The sequence below is a fragment of the Palaemon carinicauda genome, chromosome 5 (assembly GCF_036898095.1).
Source record: "Palaemon carinicauda isolate YSFRI2023 chromosome 5, ASM3689809v2, whole genome shotgun sequence".
NCBI classification, from domain to species: Eukaryota; Metazoa; Arthropoda; class Malacostraca; order Decapoda; family Palaemonidae; genus Palaemon; species Palaemon carinicauda.
In genome coordinates, this window is record NC_090729.1 from 193,155,279 (window position 1) to 193,181,214 (window position 25,936).

Below are 25,936 nucleotides of genomic sequence, written 5' to 3' on the forward strand. Positions count from 1 at the left end.
GTTGGATACATCGCAACGTCCCTCGCCTTCGAGTAATACTACTCTGTGACGCAGGTGCTACAAGCTGGAGTCTTGAAGCGTCTGATGACCTTCGCAGCCCGCTTCCTGCAGGGCGTGACCCACAGGAGTCTCGATACGTTTTCTATCGCTCTGTGGTGGCTACACAACAGCTGGTCTAACCTCAGGCTCCTTTTTGGACAGGTAGCAGAAGGTTGAGGGCATTGTTATCAGGTTTTAGTCTGCATGAACGAAAGAAGTATGTCTGGCCCTTACTTCTTTCTTCATCATCCCCTCTACGGGGAAGCAGCATCCTGGTCTCTGCATAGCTGACCTCGAACCTCTGCAGGTAAACCATGCTTCCTTGTGTTCCGAGTATTGAGTCAATACTGTCGCGTCCCCCATACCCTGACGAGGTGGTATTGGGAACGTCCTAACCCAGAGTTCCTTCTGGAACTCCAGGTCAACTGCCTAAGACGGGTCACACTTCTTCCTTCACACACAAGCTTACGTAGGCCACATGGTTCCTTGCGGAGCAAGGAACTTGTGAGGTGCAGGGACTCCTTTTCTCGAGTGCGACTCACTCGGATTCTGAGTCCCCGGGTAAAGCCAAAGCCAGTATGGCTGGGGACTTTCCACCCTTCCTAAGGGATAAGTCACCCTTTGTAAATAGCGTGGTTTGTATTTCGGTTACGGAACAAATGACAAATTCGAAGATAATTTGTATTTTTCCTAACCATACAAACCTTAGCTATTTACACATATTTGCCCGCCAGCCCTGTCCCCCAAGACAAGTCCTACCTCTAAGTGAAAGTGAGTATTCACGTGTGTGTGAGGGGGAGGAGGGGTAGCTAGCTACCACTCCCCTACCCCCCGCTAACTAGCGCGGGGGTAATACACCCTCGTTAAATTCTAATGGCTCGCCATTTCAGCTACGCTAAAAGTAATAACCCTTTGTAAATAGCTAAGGTTTGTATGGTTAGGAAAAATACAAATTATCTTCGAATTTGTCATATTAGACCCATAATCCGGCTGTATCAAACTAGCTTTGGGCTCTTCCAGATTTCGGGTTTCCGTGACATAACCAATGGTCCTAATCAGCTGTTACTGTGTCCTGTGAGGGCACTGAAGCGCTATCCCTTGTGCACGTTTGTAGCTCACCCACGCATCAAACGTTTACTTGTAAGCACAGCCAGGATCAAGAGAAGAGTCACCAAGGATACGATTTCTGCTTGGATTCGACTGGTCATCAACCGTGCACTGAATCCTGACTCTCCTCGTCGTGATCATAGACTCAGAACGCATGGTGTTAGACACAGGTCCTACAATCAGGTGTCTTGCATTGTCAGACCACCTTTGCCACCCATTACCTGCGATATTTAACCCACAGGAACCTAGATACATTCTCTGTTGATCCTGTGGTGGCCACTCAACAAGTGGTACAAGATATCTCGGCTCCTTCACAGGACATGTAACATTCAGTGGAGGGCAGGCATTACCCGGTGTTAGTCTTGGATGAATAAATAAAATGTCTGGCCATTTTCATCCTTCATTTTCCTCTCTCTTGGGGCACAGCATCTGGAAGACTTGGCGTGCTGGCCTACCTTAGACTTGCAGATAATAACCATTTCCCTTGTATGGTCTAAAATATGTAATACAGTATACTGTATTTTATTATGTCCTTGTCCTCCGTGCAAAGGGGTCTGTGCAGTGTCTATGTTTAAATGTGAAGATATGTACATTTTATTCTTACCTGGTCAATTCATAGTGCTTAGTTACCACTCACTAATCAAAACTGTTCAGGCCATCAACTCTCCTGCTTATTTGAGAGTTCTCGAGGTGTCTAGGTACTTTTCTTACGCTCTAACAAGCTTAGAGCTGTACCCCAGGTCAAGTTCACAGCCAGTTGGATTGAGGACTTCCTCCCACCTAAGGGTGAGTCTGTATAGTAAGGAGCGAAGGGTTTGTATTTTTATAGAAACAGATAACAAGTTTGGAAGTGATTTTTATTTTTCCTAATTATACAAACCTGAGCTTTTTACTCATACTTGTTCCGCCATCACATATCCCTTTATAGATTCCTGCCAAAAATCAAGTGATATGATACACTGTGAGAGTGTAAGCGCGATAGCTGGTCTACACCCGCTACCCCCCTTTACTAACTAACGGAGGATTGTTGACACCTCGCGTTAAAGTTTTGTTGTCTCCGTATTGGTCAGACTCGGTTGACACACAAGTTTCTGCTGAAGGGCCATCACCAACCATATTGCGATGACCGTTTAGTACCTTTAACAGTGAGGCATTTTTTGACTGAATGCCCCAATTATAACAACTTGAGAAATAGATATCTGTTTGAGGTTCGAGGTGAAGATGGCAGGTTCATCCTTGCCAAGATTCTTGGACATGATGTGTCCTACTATGCGAGCAGAATTTTTAGTTGTTCCAACACGGAGTACTTACCTCGAACTACTTTCTTAGGAGTATTTGGGAGACTCCTCCCAACCGACCAGAATTTTGTGTAGTTTACCCTATTCCGTTTTCTATGGGGGTTAACCTCAGGCGGAGTGATACGCGCCCTGAGGCGACCCGGGGTCGGAGAGCATGCTTGCTTAGGTCGTGCTCCTCAGTAAGTTTCTGGTCACGACGTCATTACCATCTCGCCGCGCTCTCCTCTCCCAGTGCGACCCTTTGTGTCTACCACACGTTAACCACGTGCTCACGTTACCCACGTATTCATTCCCTATCCTTTTCCTCTGTGTCCCTGTGTCTCTTGGTGTCCTAGTGTTTGGTAATGGAGCATCCTCGCCGTTGCCCTGGGCCTGTGGCCGGTAAATCTTGTGGTGCGTTTCTTTCCAAGCCCGAAGTCAATCCCCACTCCCTGTGTTCGTCGTGTAGGGGCAAGGTATGTTCCCCTACAACCACGTGTCCGGAGTGCGAGTCTTGGACCGAGATTCAGTGGGTCCTCTATGGCACTAAAAAGAAGAAAGCTGCCAAGAAATCGCCCAAGAGGGCCAACGTTTCTTTGTCGTTGGTTTCGCCAGATGCCTCATCGGAACGGGGCTCCCTTCCACCTTCCCCTACCCAGAGTAGGGGACGAGGTAAGTCCGTTGCGGGGAAGCGGCCCATTGCCCTTCCCCAAGAGTCATATGTCTGTGGGGGATGATTTTAGCTCAGTTCAGGCATGTGTGGGGCCTGAGGGAGGGGCGGGAGTGTGTTCAGGAGACGAAGTCCTGGTGCCTTCAGGACCCGTCTCTACGGAAGATCCTATATGGGGGAAGACGGGTGCAGCCTCTTCCCCTGCATCCTGGGTGTGTGTTTCAGGTGCTTCAGCGACCGGGGGAGACGCCGAGAAGGCAGGCTCATCAAATTCGGACCCCGCCGCATGGGATCCACCAAGGACGCCCTTCAGGTCCCCCATGAGGTTAGAAGAGGAGTTCGATGCTTGGTTCGACCGAAAGAAGGTTCCACGGTCTCCCCCAGCGCCCTCGTCAACGCTCCCGCCCGTCTTTCTTCAGCCCTCTTCGCCAGAGAACCAACGCGGAGTTCCCCCTGCGAATTTGGACGACTCGGGAGATTCGGCGGACTCCCTCTCCTCCTCCTCGTCATCTTCTTCCTCGGATTTGTCTTCGTCGGAGGACGGAGGTCCAAAATCCTCAAAGAGAAAGCGGGAGAAGTCCCAGAAGAAGAAGTCCCGTTCTCGTTCCAGGCACAGCAGGAAGAGATCCAAAACCTCAAAGAAGAAGTCCAAGAGGAGTCGCTCTTCGAATGATAATTGGGTGAGAATTACAGTACCCTGGAGTGAGCTGTTTAAGGCTACCTCAGCCGCGGCCACTTCCAGTTGGCTCCCTAGAGCCTCATCTTCACCCTCGCGACCCTACTCCTCCAGCAAATCAGATCTCCGTCAGGGGATGTCGCATCAAGCCTCCCTAGACGTCTCTAAGGCCACAAAGGTTCCCGCTTCTTCAGCCCAACGGAGGGAGGCGCTCCTCCGGACGGAAGGCTTGGCATCATCCGCGGCCACCTCGGCGGTCTTCAGCGAGCACCAGGGGTGCCCTTCGTGCTTAGAGAAGCCCACAGCCACCTGGGCCCCCGCGGGACAAGGTAGACCCGTGACGATCTAAGGCCACGAAGGTTCCTGCTTCTTCAGCCCAACGGAGGGAGGCGCTCCTCCGGACGCAAGGCTTGGCATCATCCGCAGCCACCTCGGCGGTGTTCAGCGAGCACCAGGGGTGCCCTTCATGCTTAGGGAAGCCCACAGCCACGGGGGCCCCTGCAGGACAAGGTAGACCCATGACGGATACCTTCGTCCCAGCGGATCCGCCCATCCTGCGGGCAGGCCCGTCAGTTGCGAGGCAGGATCAGAAGCTCCTCCCTTCCCGCGCTCCCCCTCCCGCCATCGAGTCTTCTCGGGCGGAGGAGTTGGTAGCGGATGCCCTGGTAGAAGGAGGAGAGTGCTCATCAGATGACATCTCCTCTTATCGGAAGGTCTTGGCCCTCATCAGACGGCACCATAGGTTGGATGAGCCCAAGCCCTTGGCGGAACAAGCCTGGCTCTCAGGACTCAGCAGGCTCGTGGACAATCCGGTTCAACAGAGACCTTCCTTGGCGCTCCCCCTAGCACGAGACGTAAAACTAGGGATGGAGCACATCGACAAGTACTTAGCCAGCCAAGCAGACGCCCCTAGGAGTCAGAGTGCCTCAAAGCTTCTTCCTGGCCTTAAGACCCAGAAACGTTTTTACGTCCCGGAAGGACGTCGTGGGGGACCCCGCGCAGTAGAGTCGGCAATCACCACGTTGAACCAAGGGGCGGCGGAGGACAGGGCATCCTCGGCCCCAGTTTGTTTTTCCCCAACGGAGACCTCGATGATGGAAGACATGGCCCAGGATCTAGTCTACGTGTCTTCTTGGTTAGACTGGTGGGCTTGCGCTCTGGTGGGCTTCCAGTCCTCGCATGATCTCTCCCTGCCTGAGAACCAGTCCTTGCTGAGAGAGTTAATCAGTTCAGGGGGAAAAGCACTGAAGTTCCTTTCTTACCAGTCTCTCTTCCAGGCCGCCAACTGGGTCCTGCGGAAGAGAGACACCATCCTAAGCAAGTTAGTAAGGAAGTTACCCGACCGAGAAGCAAGGTTTCTGAGAAACTCCTCGGTATGGGAAGAGTCGGTGTTTCCCCTCAAGTCAGTTGAAGAGACGATGGAGAGGGTCAGAAAGATGAAGGATGTAGGAGAACCAAGACTCCCTCTCGTGAGACATCCAGTGCAATGAAGACCCTCGGCGGACATCCCACATACCTCTCATTCCTCGCCAGTCCAACCGAGGAGAGAAACTCTAACGGCTTCTTGGCTCCAGAATTCACAGCCCCCCCCCGTAGGGGCAACACTACCCCTCGGTCTGGCTTTAGACCCTCCTACTGCAACTCTAGGAGAGGTCGTTCCAGCTGCGCTTCTAGGAGGAGATAGGAAGAGAGGCCCCCTACTCCTACCGGAGCCTCAAGTAGGGGGATGCCTCAGACACTCTTGGCAAGCATGGCGGGATTACGGGGCAGATCCCTGGACCGTTACAGTCCTGAAGGAAGGATACAGGCTACCCTTCCTGGCAGAGCCGCCTCCACTTATTTCAGCCCAACAGGCGGAGTGGTGGTGCCCAAAGACCCCTTGAAACGCGCAGCGTTACAGGAGCAAGTGTCGACCATGATCACCAAAGGAGCATTGGAATCGGTCGAGAATCCCGGGCCGGGGTTCTACAGCAGGCTCTTCCTGGTGGAGAAGTCGACAGGGGGATGGAGGCCAGTCATAGACCTGTCAGCCCTCAACAAGTTTGTGGCAAAACCAACTTCAAAATGGACACTGCGAAGACGGTGTTGGCGGCCTTGAGAGAGTTGGACTTCATGATGTCCCTGGATCTCAAGGACGCCTACTTCCAGATCCCCGTTCACCCCTCCAGCAGGAGGTTCCTGAGGATAAAGTGGAATACCCAAGTCTTGCAGTTCAAGACCCTCTGCTTCGGGCTGTCGACAGCGCCTCAGGTCTTCACGAGAGTCTTCACAACAGCTTCGGCCTGGGCACACGAGCAGGGCATTCGCCTGATCCGGTACCTGGACGACTGGTTGTTACTTTCAGCCTCAGAGGAAGAACTGAAGGAGCAAGGTGCGAGGCTTCTACGTCTCTGCAAGGACTTGGGTATCACAGTCAACTTAGAGAAGTCCCACTTGACCCCACCACCAAGATGACCTACCTAGGGATGGTCCTGGACACCCGGCTGGTGAGAGCCTTCCCCTCCTTAGAAAGGCTGGTCAATCTAGACCGAGTACTGCAGCCCTTCCTAACGAGCCAACCCAGGAGAGCCAAGGATTGGCAGAAGTTGTTGGGCCATCTGGTGTCGCTAGAGAAGCTAGCCCCTCAGGGGTGTTCAATGAAACTTGAAGGAACTGTGGTCCCCAGAGGAGCCCCCCCGCACAGGATAGTTCCAGTTTGCCCAGGAACGATGGCAGTCCTACAGTGGTGGCACGACAGAGCGAACACCTTGAAGGGGATGCCCTTCGCACTCGATCCTCCGGAGATGTTGTTATTCACCTACGCGTCAAAGGAGGGTTGTGGTGCGCACCACCTCGACGAATCAACGAAAGGGAAGTGGTCCCTCGAGGAAGGGACCCTACACATAAACATTCTGGAGATGATAGCCGTCCAAAGAATATGTCAAGAATTCGTACATCTCCTCCGAGGAAACACCGTGGCGTTGATGTGCGACAACGCCACGGTTGTGGCCTACTTAAAGAAACAAGGAGGTCTAAAGTCAAAGGAGTTATGCACTCTATCGGCAGAACTGCTGGAATGGGCGGCAAAGGAAGGGATCGAAATTACGGCCAGGTTCATCCCAGGAAAGAAGAACGTTCTAGCAGACGGCCTCAGCAGGGTAGGCCAAGTGATAGGCTCGGAGTGGACACTACACCTAGGAGTAGCTCAGACAGTCATCCTGAAGTTGGGCTCACCAGTGGTAGACCTCTTCGCCACTTGTCTGAATACACAATTTCCCGTGTTCTGTTCTCTAGTTCCAGATCCAGAAGCAGCGTTCGAGGATGCCTTCCAACATCCTTGGGACAACCTCGACGTGTACGCCTTCCCACCCTTCGGAATACTCAGGCAAGTGCTCAGCAGAGTGAGGAGGGCAACCAACCTACAGATGACTTTGGTAGCGCCTTGGTGGCCGGAGAGAGAATGGTTCGCAGACTTAAAGGAACTAGCTCTCCTTCCCCCTTGGCCCCTTCCAGACAAACCAGACCTCCTCCGTCAACCTAACTTCCAGAGGTTTCACGAAAACCCTCTGTCCCTCGGCCTACACGCATGGAGGTTATCGAGCGGCTCCTGAAGAAGGAAGGGTACTCGTCGAGGACCGCAACGAGGATGTCGGGTTACCTAAGGCGTTCCTCAGTCGCAGTTTACCAAGCAAAGTGGGCTGTCTTTTCGAAATGGTGCACTGCCTGGAACATCAAGCCCCTGAGGGCTTCTGTTCACGAGATAGCCGATTTCCTGGTGTATCTTAAGGATGACGTAGGTACTTCTATCCCGGCTATCAAAGGGGTGCGTGCAGCATTAGGGCAGGTCTTCCTCCTAAAAGACATTGGCTTAGGGGCCTCCAGACAGATTTCAATGCTCATCAGGAGTTTTGAGCAGTCATGTCCCCCCCAGGCAACGATGGTGCCATAGTGGGATGTAGCTAGAGTACTCAAAGCCCTGTCAGAACCGCCCTTTGAGCCCCTCAAAGACAACCTGGACAAAGAACTCATCCTCAAAACGGTCTTCCTATTAGAACCCGTCATGTTGGGATCCTAGATTCGAGGGATTCTCGATGCCAGCGATCCCTCGTTCAGACAACCCAAGGGACTTGCTTTTGTACCCAGTTAGAGCAGTAAGGAAGTACCTGGAGAGGACATCCAGGCTCCGCCCTGCGATCAAGGGTTTGTTCGTCTCGACAGGACGAGTGAAGAAGCCAGTTTCCAAGAATTCGATCTCCTTCTGGCTGCGTCAAGTGATCAAGAGGGCCTATGACACCTCAGGAACCCCTCTCTCAGGCAAGCCTAGGCCTCATGATATTAGGGGTCTTAGCACCTCGTTAGCCTTCGAGAAGAACATGGCAGTGGGCCAAATCCTGAAGGCAGGCACTTGGTCCGACAATCCACCTTCACTGAACACTACCTGAAGGATTGTTCGAGAAAATCTTTGGACGGTTTTGCCCTTGGTCCTGTCATTTCTGCACTCCAGAATATCTAAGGTCATAGCCCCGGGGAAGCCGTGGGCGGTAAGTCCAAGAGAGACAAGTTCCTTCCTTACCTTTTTCCCCCTTTCTACCTTCCCCTGGTCCCTGATTACCTTCCCTGTAATGACTCAGAAGACCTTAACTACCATGGGATACGGCATCAGCAAGGAATACGTCTCCGAGGCGTTTTTACAGAGGTAAGCCACTTAGACACTAAGTTGGTTTTTGGGTAATTTTCCCTATCTTGTGCGTTTTCTATCAGTGGTCAACGGAACCTAGCCTCCTATCTAGGTTCCCCCCCTTGTTGCTTCCAGCATTCCGGTCTCTGGTCCCTGCAGGACACTCCCACCTCCTAAAGTTTAAGTCTCCTAAGAAAGTACAATAGTTCGAGGTAAGTACTCCGTGTTGGAACAAATCACAAATTTTTAAGTAATTTGTATTTTTCCTAACATACTTACCTCGAACTACTTTCGGGTTATGGCCCGCCCTTCCTACCCCGAGGGCCCTGCAGGGCTGAGGAGAACCTTTCCGACGAAACTTACTGAGGAGCACGACCTAAGCAAGCATGCTCCCCGACCCCGGGTCGCCTCAGGGCGCGTATCACTCTGCCTGAGGTTAACCCCCATAGAAAACGGGAATAGGGTAAACTACACAAAATTCTGGTCGGTTGGGAGGAGTCTCCCAGATACTCCTAAGAAAATACAGTAGGGTCCCGAATTAAGCGTGTTCGAATTACACGATTCCCCTTTTCCACGATCGCTATTTTTCAAAAATAAATTTTCTGTATCCACGAGGCTGTTCAAAGTTCGCGAGTCAAGCACTACAAAATGTATCAAATCTATAGTCTTTTTAAGTATATTGGTAGCCCTAAATACGGTGATTTATAATAAATGTTACAAAACAATATTAACATTACATTTCATTAACATAATTTCATAATGAATAGCCTATTTAAGGATAAAATTCCACATCAACAATGAAATCAACTGTTAACGGTGCGAGTCCAGCTGACAAAATGTAAACAGAAATGTGGTTACGTTCTCGGCAATCTTTATCTTTCTCCAACCTTACGATAATTGTAATGGTAGTGTTAATGATGGTATATTAAAGCATTATTTTTGTTTAGTACAGTATATTTAAAAGCCTTATTTTTCCCTCTGGGCGTTCAAGGTTTTCACGAGTAGACTGGGTTCGTTTATCGGCAGTGAATAGCCTAAACTTCGGTAACGAGTCGTCAATATTTTGTCATATTTTAAACAGTAGGCTATACATTTGATTTGCAAACATTGGTTTTGTAGAGTAGACGGTAAAATAAAATCTAAAGAGAGAGAGAGAGAGAGAGAGAGAGAGAGAGAGAGAGAGAGAGAGAGAGAGAGAGAGAGAGAGAGAGAGATTTGATGGCAGAAATCTCTCTCTCTCTCTCTCTCTCTCTCTCTCTCTCTCTCTCTCTCTCTCTCTCTCTTTAGATTTTATTTTACCGTCTACTCTACAAAACCAATGTTTGCAAATCAAATGTATACTGTTTAAAATATGACAAAATATTGACGACTCTTTACCGAAGTTTAGGCTATTCACTGCCGATAAACGATAACAAACCCTTTAATGCAAACTAACTGTATCCTTTGATATTCCTCTATATTTATCACGAATTCCTTCTATACCTCCTCAGACACTCTTATTTCAAATATCTAAATTATTCTTATCACAACTAACACCATCTAGTCATTTTCATTCCATTATATCTATTATTCTCTCAATCTTATTCCCTTTCCTTATTCTGTTTATTCGATGGGATTCGTTTTTCCCTTTACCGTCTTCCAGAATCTATTTTTAGCCACTGGCAACCAAATCCCCCCTTCCCCGTCTCCTACCTTCTCCCCTGCGAGTCCACCCAGCCTATCTCATCACTCCCCCCCACCTTCATCCTCCCCTGTTCTAGGTCTGTAACCTTCTGCGTCATAATCTCTCTCTCTCTCTCTCTCTCTCTCTCTCTCTCTCTCTCTCTCTCTCTCTCTCTCTCTCTCTCTCTCTCTCTCGTTATACAATACTTACAAATAGATGAAGAAACCAAAATCGGTTTTCTTGAAGTGTCAATTAAATACAAAACGAAAAAATTATACCGTGTATACATCCATTTCAATCATAGCTTAAAATACGGTAACCGATTTCGTCAGCAAACCACTATTTTTTAGGAAACACCATTCTATTCCAGAAAATTTTTACTCTTTAAATGTCAATTGCGCTATAATAAAACATGTACTTATGTTGTAAAATTTCGGGTGTGTTTTAAAAATCGAGTATTGCTAACTTATTTTTGTTTTACTTTTGGCTGTGATCACATCAGCTGATGTCTAGCTTCCGCGCGAATACAATAACAAAGAATTGTTTACACCATTTCTTAACTTATTCAAACCATCTATACAGTTAATATTACATAAACACCAATGTGTTATAACCTATCATATTTATTGTTTAGTACTTTAAAACCATCTCTCTCTCTCTCTCTCTCTCTCTCTCTCTCTCTCTCTCTCTCTCTCTCTCTCTCTCTCTCACATCGAACGTTATAGCGGTAACCTAATTGTTCGGTGACTTTAAAAATAGGCCTAGTACTTTCTTCTTTTACCTTTTTTGCATATGGATCCATAATTGAGGTGGGTACAAGTTGACTTATAACTGAAGTTAGGAAAAGTATTTTGGATATGGAAAGGACAATTATCTTTTGTAACAGTTTAGAATTATCGTAAGTTATCACTCTGTCATTAGCGGCAGTTTGCTATTGTGGATTAAACGCATAAGGAAAAAAAATTTCCAGCTTTGCTACGAATTTAGGAATTTATATGGATACGGTAAGTAAAATATTTGTAATAACAATGTTTACTAAATGTTTGTAATATCATTAGTTATGACTTAGATCATGTGTGTTTAATGCATTCGTTTGTTTATTATGATCGAAGATGGAGCGTAAACAAATGGAAGGTTTCCGTTTCAGGCGGCATCATAAAGAAAAACATTTCATAAATGGCATTCATTTCATTTATTTGAAAGTTCTAATAAAAAATAATTAGAACATTGGTAATAACAAATTCAACATATAATCTATACTTGGTAAAATTGCTGTCAATTCAAAAACACAGATGTATAAATGCGTCTGTTTCTTCGTTGTGATCAGAGATAAACGTAAACAAAACATTGGTTGTCGTTTTCTATTCTGCTTTTTAGCGTGTTTAGGAAACGCATGATATAAAATCGCCTTTATTTTGATAATTCTGGATTTTCAATCATACAACAAGCTAGTCTATAGAGTGATGGTTTTGCTATTCACCAGTTGTATTATACAATAGATATGACAAACATTAAAATTTGTCTGTATTTTGGGTTGTGTTATAACGGGAAATATATGGTGTTTACACCTATCCTGGTTGTAATTTTAACCATTTTTCAAGTTATTAGAACTTTAAAGTATATTAAATGTTTTATTTATTTACAAGAACAATTTGATATTATATAGAAATACAGTATAGTACAAAGAAAGTATTGGAAATGAGTAGTAAACACATTTGAATAGGCAAATTGCTGGTTGCCATGGCCACAATGGAATTATTTCTGTTGTGTGTTTCGAAATTCGCGATTTTCCATTTAAACGAGGTCATTAATCGACCAAATTCTCGCATAATTCGGGACCCTACTGTAGTTCGAGGTAAGTATGTTAGGAAAAATACAAATTACTTAAAAATTTGTGATATTTATTTCAGAACCAGGTCTTCTGAAAACTATTTAACTTCTAAAATGACATTCAACTTTTATGGTTTTAATTGAATACTCTTTTTATCTTTCATATGAAATTAATGATATCGACGTCAATGACCTTAGATGTCAGGATGCCTGAAAACTTCAAATCAATCAATCAATTAAAAGTTTATGGTTAGTTCTATCTGTGCTGGAAACATACATCCATAGTGAAGAGCTCAGGTTGTCTAGTTAGGAAAAATTCAATTGTTCCGTAACCGAAATACAAACCACGCTATTTACATTGGGTTTACCTTTCGGCATAGCTGAAATGACGAGCCAATAGTTTTTAACGAGGGTTAACTACCCCCGCGCTAGTTAGCGGGGGTAGGGGAAGGGATAGCTTGCTACCCCTCCCCCCCCACACACCGGTGATTTGCTTCATTTCACTTTTGGCTCCAGCGATGAACAGACGTGTCTGTCCATCGTCCTCGTTGACAGCCTTATTCTTTTTTTTTTCTTTTTTTTTTTTTGCTTTTTCTTTCATTTTGTGTGTGTGTGTTTTGAAGTTGGCCTCACCCTTATTGTTCACTATGCGCAAGTGCCCTGGAATTGCCGGCCGCCCTTGTGGTACTTTTATGTCGGCGGTGGACACAGATCCTCACACCCTTTGCCCGCAGTGTCGAGGCCAACGGTGTGATAAAGAGAATACTTGTAGTGAGTGCAGGGAGTGATCTACCTCCCAGTGGGAGAGGTTTGGCCGCCGGCGTAAGAAGAAGTCCAAGAGAGACCATTCTCCTTCCGGGGTTGCCTTGAAGGAAGAAGGTTCTCGGGACTCTTCTTTCGCCGCCCAAACCTCCTCCGAAGCTCCCCCTTGTTCGGCTCCTAAGGAGAGTCTGCCCTGTGGGAGCGCAGGCCCTAGTTCTGTTTCCCGACCTTGGATTGGGGGAGAGGGCGTCGCCTCCCATAGCGGGGCGGTTCCTCCTCCTCCTCCGGGGGAGGTTGTTGCTAATGAATCTTTGTCTAACGATGATCTTTTTCAGATTTGGGCTTCCCTGGGGCTTAAGGGCCTGCCCTCCAGGGTAGCCCTGATTGACCTTGTCCAGTTGGGGGCCGCTGTTAAGCAGTCGCCAGTGATAGCAGAGGTAGATCCTCTGTCTATTGTTGACATCGTGGTGACAGAGGCTTCCGACGGGTCGGGTCAATCCTCTGCAGATACTGTTGTGGATGATGGTGCTGACGGCTCTCCTCCCCCTTCCGTACATCCTTCGAAGGGGGAAGGGAGTCCTATGGGCTCTTCTGCTGCCAAGCCTCCCTCTAAGGGGAGAGCTTTGACTGAGACTCCCCTTCGGAGGACTGATGGTCCTGACGATCTTCCTCGTGGCCGCCTTTGCCGTAAGGCTCACCATCCGCTGCGTCGCAAGGGCCTCCCGTCTCCTCATAAGGGTGCTAAAGGCGCCTTTTTGAATCTTCACTTCCTTCCTCCGAAGGGGACTCTCCTCGCCGTAAGCAGCGTGCAGCTCCAGCTTCCTTAGACCTATCTGGGGATCGGTCTCCTACGCCTTCCAGACCTTCAGCTTCTGGTGCAGATGTTCAGCAGCCTGACCTCGTCACCCGACGGGCAACGGTCCCTTCGGGGCAAAGGGATTCTTCCCTTGCGCGTCAGGGTTCCCCTGCGCGCCCTTCTGCAGTGTTAGCGCACAGGCGCTCTCCTGCTCGTCAGCGCCCTCCTGTTCGCCAGCGCTCTCCTGATGATCGCCCCTCTTCTCGCCAGCTCTCTCCTGAGGACATCCTTCAGCGTGTTGTTCCTGTTGAGCACCCAGCGCGCCAGCGTTCTCCTGCTCGCCCTTCTGCAGTGTTAGCGCACAGGCGCTCTCCTGCTCGTCAGCGCTCCTCTGACCGTCGGCGCACTTTTGATGACCATCGCTCCACTGCTCGCCAGCGCTCTCCTGTGGACTCCGAATATCCTGCGGTTCCTGTTGTGCGCCCTGCGCGCCATCAGTCTCCTGAGCGCTCTAATTTGGCCAAGGACTCTTCTCCTCGCCCTCGCGATCCTGTTCGTCAGCTTGTTCCTGTGCAACATCGCTCTCGTTCTCCAGCGCGTACTTCCAAAATGCCTGTACGCCCACGCGCCTCCTGTTCCTGTGCCCATTCGTGAACGTTCGCCTCTGCGCCCCGCGCCGACGGCCCCCTCACAGGATTCCATGCGTCGCCCTCTTGCTCGCCAGCGATCACAGACGCATCAACATTCGCCTGCGCGTCAACGGTCCCCAGCGCGTCAGCGATCACCTGAACATTGGCGATCTCCAGACCGCCCGCGTGACCTATCGCCTGCGCGCAAGCGTTCTCCAACGCGCCGTCGCCCAGAGGATCTGGAGGGACATGGGTCGCGTTCTGTTAGCTCGCCCTCGCGCTGTCGTTCGCCTACGCGCTATCGCTCGCCAGCGCGCCAGCGTTCACCAGCGCACCACCGATCGCCTGCTCGCAATCGCTCTCCCATGCGCTACAAGTCTCCTGAACAACGTCGTCAGCGGTCATCGGAACGTTCTCGTTCGCCCACGCGTCGACGCACTCCCTCGCCGACGCGCAAACGCGTTTGTTCACCAGCTCGCCCACGCGCTCGTTCGCATGTACGCCCGCGCGGCCACCGTTCGCGTCGGATTTCGCAGCCCGTGACAGCAGCAGGAACGCGTGTCGCCAGACCGCACTCAGGATCGCCTCCACCAAAGCGCAGGACTCTTGTGCAGGATAGGGAAGACACTTCAGAGGCAGTGCAACTTTCTTCCCCTTTTCCTTTTCAGGCAGGTCCAGTGGTGTCCACTCCGAAGGATCGCCCGATCCCCTTCCCTCCAGCGGGGATTTCGGACTTTGTGTCCGTGGAGCGGCAGACTTGGTTTGGTCCTCTGATGCGGGCGTTATTGAAGGCTATGAAGCCGGCACTCGCCGATCAAGGACACAAGCCAACAGCTGCCTCGCCCCCGCTGAAGAGAAGGAGAGGAGTGGACTTCGTGGTGACTTCCCCCAGGGAGAAGTTGGTTCCTAATAGGTCTGTCAGGAAGGCCTCATCCCCTTCACAGGCGTTTTCTCCTTCTCCCGTGGACGAGGCTTTTCCATCCTCGGGTGAGTCCAGTGAGGTGATAGTCTCCCCCTCGGCACCAATGGGGGAGCCTTCTCCTCATGGAGGAGAATCGTCTCGCGTGGAAGGTGCTCTCCGAACCTCTTTGTTGGGATCCTGTATCCCTCCCAGGAGGGAACCCAAGGACTCCAAGATTATCCTGAAGTCGTCTTCAAGGATTCGCCAGGAACCCGCTGCTCCCCGGGAGAACGTCCACGCTTCGCCCCAGGAAAAGATTCCGGGGACGGGAGACTTAGCTGCCAGTCCGCAAGGAGGAGACCAGCAGGAGTCTGAGCATGCCTTCTGGCAGGTCCTGAGCCTGATGAGGCAACTCAACGGGTTCATGGACCCCGTGATCGCCCCCCGAGAAGGCAAGGACACGGTCCTGGACCAGGTGTTCGATGTTCAGAAGGCCCCTAAGACCAGTGCGGCTCTGCCCTGGTCTCGGGGGTTGAAGAGTGCCAGAGCCAGGGCCAATGCCCAACTCGCGACTCTTGTTTCCTCCAGTCGTTCCTCTACCGGGAACAAACTCATCCCACCTCCTCGTCTCCAGTAGAGGAGGTATTTTGAGATCTTGGGTGAGTCTAGTCTCGCTCTTCCTCTCCATCATTCCGTAGAAGAGCTGGCTAAGGGAGTTCCTCTCGAGAAGCTCTCCGCCCGGCAGGTGACGTTTTCGCCGTCGGAGATCTTGAGCCATGAGAAGGTCGCGAAGTGCGCCATGCAGGCCACTTCGTGGCTGGATATATGGCTAGGGACTCTGGGCATCCTATTGCGCTCCGAGGACTTGTCTAAGGAGACCAATAGGAAGGCCCTGGAGACCTCCTTACTCTCGGGCACCCGCTCCATCGAGTTCCTGGCACACCAGGTCACCACCCTGTGGGCCAACTCGGTATTGAAGCGGCGCGATGCGTTGACCAAGAAGTTCCACCCGAATGTCCCCGCCGTGGATGTCTGTAGGCTCAGACATGCTTCCCTCCTTGGGGAGAATCTGTTGGAGCCACAGGATATGGAACGAACGGCTGAGAGATGGAGGAAATCTAGCCAGGACTCCCTCCTCCATAGGGCCCTTACAGCTCGGCCCTATAAGTCTCCAGCTCCGCAGCAACAGCAGCAGCAGCCTCGTAAGGCACTGAAGCAGGCACCAGCAGCTAAGAAAGTGGTGTCTAAGCCCCAGCCCTTTCCAGCCAAGGTCAAAAGGGGCAGTAAGTCCTCCAGGGGAGGCAAGACTCCTAGAGGGAGCGGCCGCGGCCGCAAACACTAGGAGTGGCAGTCCCCCCGCGTGTCCACCTGTGGGGGGATGCCTTCGACGTTGCGTGCACAGGTGGCAGCAACACGGGGCCGATGCTTGGACGATTTCTGTGATCGGCGAAGGCTATCGCGTCTCGTTCATAACATCTCAATCTCCCCTGACAGCGAATCCAGTGTCGTTGAGCTCCTATGCCATGGGATCGGTAAAGGGGCTAGCCCTTCGGGCAGAAGTCGAGACCATGCTCAAGAAGGATGCTCTCCAGGAGGTCGTCGACGGCTCCCCAGGCTTCTTCAGTCGACTCTTTCTTGTAAAGAAGGCGTCTGGAGGCTGGAGACCTGTCATCGACCTCTCGGCTCTGAACGAGTTTGTCAAGCAAACTCGGTTCAGCATGGAGACAGCGGACACGGTCAGACTTGCGGTGAGACCTCTAGACTTCATGTGCACACTGGATCTAACGGACGCGTACTTCCAGATCCCAATCCATCCGTCTTCCAGGAAGTACTTGGGATTCGGCCTAGACGACAAGACCTACCAGTTCAAGTTGCTGTGTTTCGGTCTCTCCACAGCACCTCAGGTGTTCACCAGAGTGTTCACCCTGATTTCATCTTGGGCGCACAGGAACGGCATCCGTCTCCTTCGTTATCTGGACGACTGGCTGATCCTAGCAGACTCGGAGTCGACCCTTCTTCGACACCGAGACAGGCTTCTGAGTCTTTGCCAGGATCTGGGGATCGTGGTAAACCTCGAGAAGTCCTCTCTGCAGCCGTCCCAACGACTGGTTTATCTAGACATGTTGTTAGACACCAATCTCCACAAAGCCTTTCCCTCAGACGACAGGATAGCAAGGCTGAGGAGGGTGGCGGAACCCTTACTCAGGCGAGAAGAGCTTCCCGCCCAATCGTGGTTGCGTCTCTTAGGTCACCTGTCCTCCCTGGCTCGTCTGGTTCCAAACGGCTGCCTCAGGATGAGATCCCTGCAGTGGCGGCTCAAGTCCCGGTGGAATCAAGGATCCGATTCCCCGGACGTACAGGTCCCGATAGGATCTTTGGAACGGACGGACCTGCGGTGGTGGCTGGTCGACGAGAACCTGCGAAAGGGAGTGGATCTTCTCGTCCTCCCCCCGGAATTGACACTGTTTTCGGACGCGTCAAAAGAAGGGTGGGGCGCGCACGTTCTGAACCAGAGGACCTCAGGCCTTTGGTCAGAATCAGAAAAGTACCTGCACATCAACCTGCTAGAGTTGAAGGCCGTCTTTCTGGCTCTTCAACAGTTCCAACGGACCCTGGCGGGTCACTCCGTGGTGGTGATGAGCGACAACACCACGGTAGTGGCTTATATCAACAAGCAGGGAGGTACTTTTTCGCAGCAGCTATCCCATCTTGCAGTAGAGATTCTGAGGTGGACCGAAGTCCACTCGATAACACTATCAGCTCGCTTTATTCCTGGCAAGAGGAATGTGCTCGCCGACAGTCTGAGCAGGGCTTCGCAGATAGTGAGTACCGAGTGGTCTTTGGATCCTCAGATAGCCAACAAAGTCTTGACTTTGTGGAGTTCCCCGACCGTGGACCTGTTCGCGACAGCGTTGAATTTCAAGCTGCCTCTGTACTGCTCCCCAGTCCCGGACCCCAAGGCTCTCTGGCAAGATGCTTTCCAGCAACGGTGGGACAACATCGACGTGTATGCCTTCCCACCGTTCTGTCTGATGAGAAGGGTGCTCAACAGGACCAGACTATCGGTCAACTGTTCGATGACTCTGATAGCTCCGCTATGGCATCACGCGGAATGGTTCCCGGACCTTCTGTAGCTCCTGACGGAGCTCCCGAGAGAACTTCCCCCACGACGCGAGCTACTCGGACAACCCCTCTCCAACATCCCTCACAAGGCCGTGGCCTCGCTTCGGCTTCACGCCTGGAAACTGTCCAGCGTCTCCTCACGGAGAGAGGCTTTTCGCAACAGGTTGCCGAGAGAATATCTCGGCACCTGCGAAAGTGGAGTGTCTTTTGTGGTTGGTGTCGTGGGAGGGGTATCTCCACTCGATGCCACTATTCCAGCAATAGCGGAGTTCCTTGTATATTTGCGGGAGGAAATGCGCCTTTCTGTCTCGGCAGTGAAAGGATATCGCTCAGCCTTAAGCTTGGCTTTCAGGCTGAAAGGTGTGGACATTTCTTCCTCGCTAGAACTCTCTCTACTCATACGTAGCTATGAGCTTACCTGCCCCCAGTCGGAAGTGAGACCTCCTCCTTGGAACGTGGTTCGGGTTCTCAGGGCTCTTAAGAGACCTCCCTTCGAACCATTACGCCAGGCCTCTGATCGCCACCTGTCTTGGAAGACGGCTTTCCTGCTTGCTTTGGCTTCGGCCAAGCGAGTTAGTGAACTTCATGGTCTCTCGTACGACATCGCCCATTCAAGGGGATGGGGGGAGGTAACGTTCAGGTTCGTCCCTGAGTTTGTTGCCAAGACTCAGAATCCTGGAGTGCCGGATCCACGGTTCGACTCTTTCAGGATCGCGAGTCTTCGTTCTGTAACAAGCGACCCAGACCAGCTGCTACTATGTCCATTGAGGTGTCTGAGGTATTACTTGAAGAGAACAGCTGCAGTTCGTCCCCAAGTGCGGGCATTGTTTGTAAGCACAGGCAGGACGAAGAGGAGGGTCACCAAGAATACCATCTCGGCTTAGATTCGAAGGGTTATCTACCACGCCTTGAATCCAGACCCTCCTCTGTCACGTCGCGCTAGGGCACATGACGTCAGGGGCGTTGCTACGTCCCTGGACTTCAAGAGAAGCTTCTCTGTGACGCAGGTGCTTCAAGCTGAGGTCTGGAAGCGTCAGACGACCTTCACAGCCCACTACCTGCAGGACGTGACCCACAGGAGCCTCGATACGTTTTCTATCGGCCCTGTGGTGGCTGCACAACAGCTGGTCTAACCTCAGGCTCCTTTATGGACAAGTAGCAGTAGGTTGAGGGCGTTGTTACCCGGTTTTAGTCTGCGTGAATGAAAGAGTATGTCTGACCCTTACTTCTTTCTTCATTCATCCCTCTCTTGGGGAAGCAGCATCCTGGTCTTCGCATAGCTGACCTCGACCTCTGCAGGTAACCCATGCTTCCTTGTGCTCCTAGTATTAAGTTTAATACTGTCGCGTCCCCCATACCCTGACGAGGTGGTATTGGGAACGTCCTATCCTAGATTCCTATCTAAAGGTCTCAAGGTCAACTTCATAGGACGAGTCACGCTTTCCTCCACACACAACTTATGTAGGCCACTCGTTCCTAGCGAAGCAAGGAACTTGTGAGGTGCAGGGGCTCCTTTTCTCAAGTGCTACTCACTGGGAGGCAGAGCCCCCGGGCAAAGCCAAAGTCAGTACAGCTGGGGACTTTCCACCCTTCCTAAGGGGTAAGTCACCCAATGTAAATAGCGTGGTTTGTATTTCGGTTACGGAACAAATGACAAATTCGGAGATAATTTGTATTTTTCCTAACCATACAAACCTTAGCTATTTACACATATTTTCCCGCCAGCCCTGGCCCCCAAGTCAAGTCCTACCTCTAAGTGAAGTGAAGCAAATCACCTGTGTGTGGGGGGGGAGGGGTAGCAAACTACCCCTTCCCCTACCCCCGCTAACTAGCGCGGGGGTGGTTAACCCTCGTTAAAAACTATTGGCTCGTCATTCAGCTACGCCGAAAGTAATACCCTATGTAAACAGCTAAGGTTTGTATGGTTAGGAAAAATACAAATTATCTCCGAATTTGTCATTTTGTTAAAGTTGGGTCTAGGATAGGCCTAACCTGAATTTCATGCCTATGATTTCCAGCTACAAAATTCAACAAATCGGTTTCTTATGAAATAGATATCAAGTTATTACAAAGGTTGTTTTGCTTACTGTATTAAATGGTATAGTATTGTTTTCTTTATCTTATCCTTGTTATTTTCTGTTGGATTTCTGTTGATATCTCCGAATATTTGTAAGTTAAGAACCTTCTGTACTCTTGTAATATTTTTATGCCAATTTCAAAGTTTAATGATAGAATTAATTTTTCTTCGTATTTATTGCATTCATAAAATTGTGCTGTATAATCTTTTCAGAGTAATTTTGTGTTGAGCTTTGTTTGTTACCGCTTGCTACGTAAAGATGGAGAACTGGGTGAAGCGTCTGAGCTCCAGTTCCTTGTCAAAGAAAGAGCTGGGAACTTTGACGAGTGAAATTGGCAAACAAAAGAAGGTAAGATGTCTGCTTTGCACAACTTCTAGTGTCTTGATGTTACTTTAAAAGATTCTCGTGATGGATTTTTATACTCCATAAATTGAATTTTAGTGTGGAAAGTTGTAAAATTATTATAATATTGTAAATTATGAAAATTATTACAAATTATATGTACAGTACATTTAATTTTAATATTATTATTAGTATTAATATCATGATTATTGTTATTATAATTAATACTAACTTAATAATGCTGTTTACATTATGAATAATTATTACAATATATATATATATATATATATATATATATATATATATATATATATATATATATATATATATATATATATATATATATATATATATATATATATATATATACATATACAGTATATATATATATATATATATATATATATATATATATATATATATATATATATATATATATATATATATATATATATATATATATATATATATATATATAATGCCAGTAGATATTTAACATTAATGTTAACATTAATCATTATTATTAGTATTAATATCATGATTATTGTTATTACAATTGATACAAATATGATAATGCTGTTTACATTATGAATAATTTTATTTGCGAGTTCAAGTTACTTCATTCTTTTCATTATAGAAAGGAGAAATACCCTGGATCAAACTGGTGAAATTCCTCGTTAAGAAGCTGGCAAAAAGCGGCTCTCGGATACTGCTGCATAATATTTCCAAAGTGATCAGAAGGTTGGTATTCGTTTGCAAATGTATTCTTTAAAGAAAACTTTCTTGATTAATTAACCCTTTTACCCCCAAAGGACGTACTGGTACGTTTTTCAAAACGCATACCTTTAACCCCATGGACGTACTGGTACGTCCTTGCAAAAAACTGCTATTTACAATTTTTTTTGCATATTTATGATAATTTTTTGAGAAACTTCAGGCATTTTCAAAGAGATTGAGACCAACCTGACCTCTCTATGATGAAAATTAAGGCTGTTAGAGCAATTTTAAAAATATAAAGTGCAAAATGTGCTTGGAAAAAAAATAACCCCTGGGGGTTAAGGGTTGGAAAATTCCACATAGCCTGGGGGTAAAAGGGTTAAAATTCTATTAGATTGTCAAAATTACAATAATTGAGTTAAATTTAAGTGACGAAAGCCTTATTGGCATTCGGGAAAAATAAAAATTGGAAAACTGTTTGGGAAATTTAACGTTGTATACAGTATTAGCAAGGAAGGGTGGAAAATTTACACTATAGTTAGACAGAGATGGTGCTATGGGTGTAATGTTGGCCTTTTTTGAAAGATAGGACACTTGTAACTTGTAGCTAGAAATATATCCAGAAGCTACTTATGGCAGATAAGAATCAGTATATGAAATTAACGACGTTACGTGATCATTGTCCGGGACATTTCTTTTTGGTACATGTTCATTGTACTGTATTGGTCTGCGAGCAAAAGTTTCCCTCCGTATGCACATTTTTGGTGGGCAAATACTGTGTGAATAAGACTATCCCAAAACGAGCAGTATTTCTATAGTGCAATGAAATGCTGTTTCTCTACTGTACCATCTGCAAGTCTTAAATTAATATGCTTTAAATGTTTGATATGTGTTGAGATATGTCTCAATGAATAATATACAATACTGCACTACATGTAGTACTGTATTGCCTTTTATGTGTGTATGTGCAATCAGTTTTTAAACTAGCCATGTCTTGAAAAAAATGGGCATTGGTCCTTGGTATCATCAATTTTTTTTTTTTTTTTTTTTCATTTTGTTTTAAGAGAAGGAGACAGAAGAAAGCCGTTAGGTATTTTGTAGAAGGGAAAATGGTCGGAAGCTTTGAAGAAGGAAAAATAACAATGATAGCGTTAGTGTAATTAGGATTTGAGGTTCAGAAAAACTTACCTGTATAACAAGGTATTACTGTATTTTATGTAATTTACCTAGCTTGAAAAATTACCTAGCTTGCAATATCATCGTTGTAATAATTGGTGGACGAGTAGGATCACTAACAGATTTAGATTACTGTAAGCACAAAAATATTTTTGCATTTGTTTCATGGAGCGTGATGTTAAATGAGGAAAAGTGTGAATTTATTGTAAAAATTAAGGACTACAAAGTAAAATTGGCAGTCTTTCTTCATCATTAGCCTACAGAAGTTGTGCTTCAAATTTCCCCACAAATAAGACCCATCCATCATCTCGTGTTCATCATTTACTCTTCGTTTCATCTCCTCATCATCATTAACTTCTATCTTCCATCTCATCACCAACTTCTTCATTATCTGTTTCATCAGGTCACAATCTATTGTTGTTCACCCTCATGGCTTTATACTCTCTCCCTGTATCACCATTTTTGTTTTGGAATGTTTGTTCATTTCGATTTCATTTAAGTTCAGTTCTTTCAAGGGACATCTTCCATCTGAATTCTTTCTTATTTCCCATCCAGTCCTGTGTAATGTGACAGAAATCTAACATATGACTGTTATCACCACTTCAGGACAAGAATTGCTTCGTTCTAATATAGCTATAAGGTAGTGTTTTTATTTATTTTATTTTGTCTTACAGTCAGATCCATCAGCCTCTGAAGCTTGAAAGGGAGTTACCCAAAAAAGAAGCATTACACTTACTGGAAGCGTACAGCAGTCTTATTACACACATTACTCATTCTCTTGAGGAGTCTGTAAGTATTTTCACAAAACAATAACGAGTTCTGCCAGTATTGTAAATATATTTATCATTGAAACATTTCATTATGTTTTTAGATACAAATATCATGTTAGAAGTGTTATTATTTTATAGTACTGTAAGCTCTTCGACAAGAAATGCTTCTTATGCTCAGGCTCTTCTTATCATAAACAATGTTAGCAAAATGTTTGTATGCAGCACAAGTATATGGTTAGTTTCTTTCAGGATTTGTCTGTACTTGAAATCGCTCGCCTGACCTCGGTCATTTTACCTGCTGTTATTGACATTAAAGTGTTGTCAGTGAGGTAAGGAAACCAACTTTTTTTGTGAACTGTTGCAACATAAGAGTTGTTGTTATTATTATTATTATTATTATTATTATTATTATTATTATTATTATTACTAGCTAAGCTACAACCCTAGTTGGAAAAGCAAAATGCTATAAGCCCAAGGGCTCCAACAATACTGGCTATGGAGTAACCCAAGATTGTGCCTTTGCCAGCTGTGGCATTCTTTTTCCAAAATGCCCGCCGTTCGACTTTACCCAGAGGGGATATAAGCTCTTGTTATTGTCTTTGTTAGATTTAAGTAACATGTAAAATTCCATTGTCTGATATAAAGAAAATTATATCCAAGTATTATGAGCAAGCTTTCTCAGGTAAAAAAAAAAAATTTATTTATGAATGGCTGCTCTTTCAAAACTTTTTTTTTTTAAAAAGAGCCTATTATTAGAGAACTAGAGTCAATTGATATTCACATTCAATGGGTTTATGATCAATAAAGATTTTGTTATTGCTTACATACTTTACTCTAATTTAAAAAAAGGAATTGATAATTGTGGTAATTACAAAATCAGAAAATTGAATAAAATTGCAGATCTGACTGAAGCTCTCACGTTTTACCGTTTACTACCTAGGGAGCAGGACATATTATTAGTTTATCCATGTTTCAATTGAGTACAATAAATCTATCTACCATGGCACTTACCCCAAATTTGAGGGCTTTACCAACATAAAAAAAAATGAAGAAAATGCATACCAAGTTGGGTGCTTTTATGAAAAAAATAACAATTAGTTTGCTATGCTTAGGTATATTATGTTTTAAAAGATAAAAGTGTTTTGAGTGTAATTTTTCTTAGAAATGTTGATAAATTTTCTATTTTTCAGGAAGGAGAAAGCTGAAGTTGCCCAGACAATTTTTAACAAGATTACATTATTGTTAGGTAAGTTTTGTAAATCTTGAAAAATCATTATCAATGTATATTACTTTGATGGATCTTACCCGAGATTCTTACTTTTCCTGGCTCTAGTTGCTTAACCTTTTACCCCCAGGCTATTTGGAACTTTCCAACCCTTAACCCCCAGGGGTTATTTTTTATTCAAGCACATTTTGCGGTATATATTTTTCAAATTGCTCTAACAGGTTGGTCTCATTCTCTTGGAAAATGCCTGAAATTTCTCAAAATATTATCAAAAGAAAAAAAATGTAAATAGCAGTTTTTTGCAAGGACGTACCGGTACGTCCATGGGGGTAAAGGGATGTGTTTTGTGAAACGTACCAGTATGTCCTTTGGGGGTAAAAGGGTTAAGCAGACATAAATGCAAAACCTTTTCCTTCAAAAACATAAATCTGCTTCTCCCTGTCATTACTAACTAACTCTTATATCAGTTTCACTCCTCATGTTGTAATGCATTTTCATTTGCTTCATAGATATCTATGATTTTATCAACGTATTTAGTTTTATCAGGTGCGGTTGAATGAATTTATCTTTCGATTATCACAGTTACGTCTTCCAAACCTTTGAAGTTTATAGCTTTGTACTTTTTAATTAGCAGCCGAGCACAACATGAGGAATGAAGCCGTAGTGAGTGTGGCTACTGTATAAGAAGAAATTGCTTTAAGCTTAATTTGTTTAGTAGGTGAAGCATCTGGACTGTACATTATGAATCTCTATTTATTAAAATGATTACTTTTAGTTTAGAAAGTGTTTGAAAGAACTCTGAATCTTTACATTTTATCTGGACTAGTAGTACAGTATTTTGAAGTATGACCTGGAGTCTTGTGTTTTGATGTAAAATTTGTGATTTTATGAGGAATGCTGTGATAACCCTTTTACCCCCAAAGGACGTACTGGTACGTTTCACAAAAGCCATCCCTTTACCCCCATGGACGTACCGGTACGTCCTTGGAAAAAAATTATATAAAATTTTTTTTTTCTTATTTTTGATAATTTTTTGAGAAAATTCAGGCATTTTCCAAGAGAATGAGACCAACCTGACCTCTCTATGACAAAAATTAAGGCTGTTAGAGCAATTTAAAAAAAATATACTACAAAATGTGCTGGGAAAAAAATAACCCCCTGGGGGTTAAGGGTTGGAAATTTCCAAATAGCCTGGGGGTAAAAGGGTTAACATTTTTTACTTTTGTCCTTAATTCCTTAAATAAGGAATAGGCTGAACAACTTCTTTATTACCATTATTATCATAAATGAAGCAAAAAATTAAGTTTTTAATTTCAACATTATATGAAAAAGGTGTCTTGACCTTATTCACAAATGAAAAAAAAATGCAAATTCATGTTCATCATCTACATATGATTTTCAGATGATAATGTATAAGCAGGTTACCCATTAACTTACAATTGTTCCGTAACCGAAATACAAACCACGCTATTTACAAAGGGTATTACTTTTAGCGCAG

At 46.3% G+C, this 25,936-nt stretch overlaps 1 protein-coding gene across 1 annotated transcript in view; it reads left to right on the forward strand.

Annotated features, from left to right (window-relative positions):
• The window catches only part of LOC137641306 (uncharacterized), a gene marked incomplete at its 3' end in the record, with an annotated part of 54,528 nt that overhangs the window by 17,660 nt on the left and 10,932 nt on the right, over nt 1-25,936 (forward strand). Inside the window, exons 2-6 of the mRNA XM_068373734.1 lie at nt 20,421-20,556; nt 21,188-21,291; nt 23,118-23,232; nt 23,463-23,542; nt 24,404-24,459. Coding sequence (XP_068229835.1) covers nt 20,467-20,556; nt 21,188-21,291; nt 23,118-23,232; nt 23,463-23,542; nt 24,404-24,459 — 445 coding nt within the window. The remainder of the gene's footprint in view (nt 1-20,420; nt 20,557-21,187; nt 21,292-23,117; nt 23,233-23,462; nt 23,543-24,403; nt 24,460-25,936) is intronic.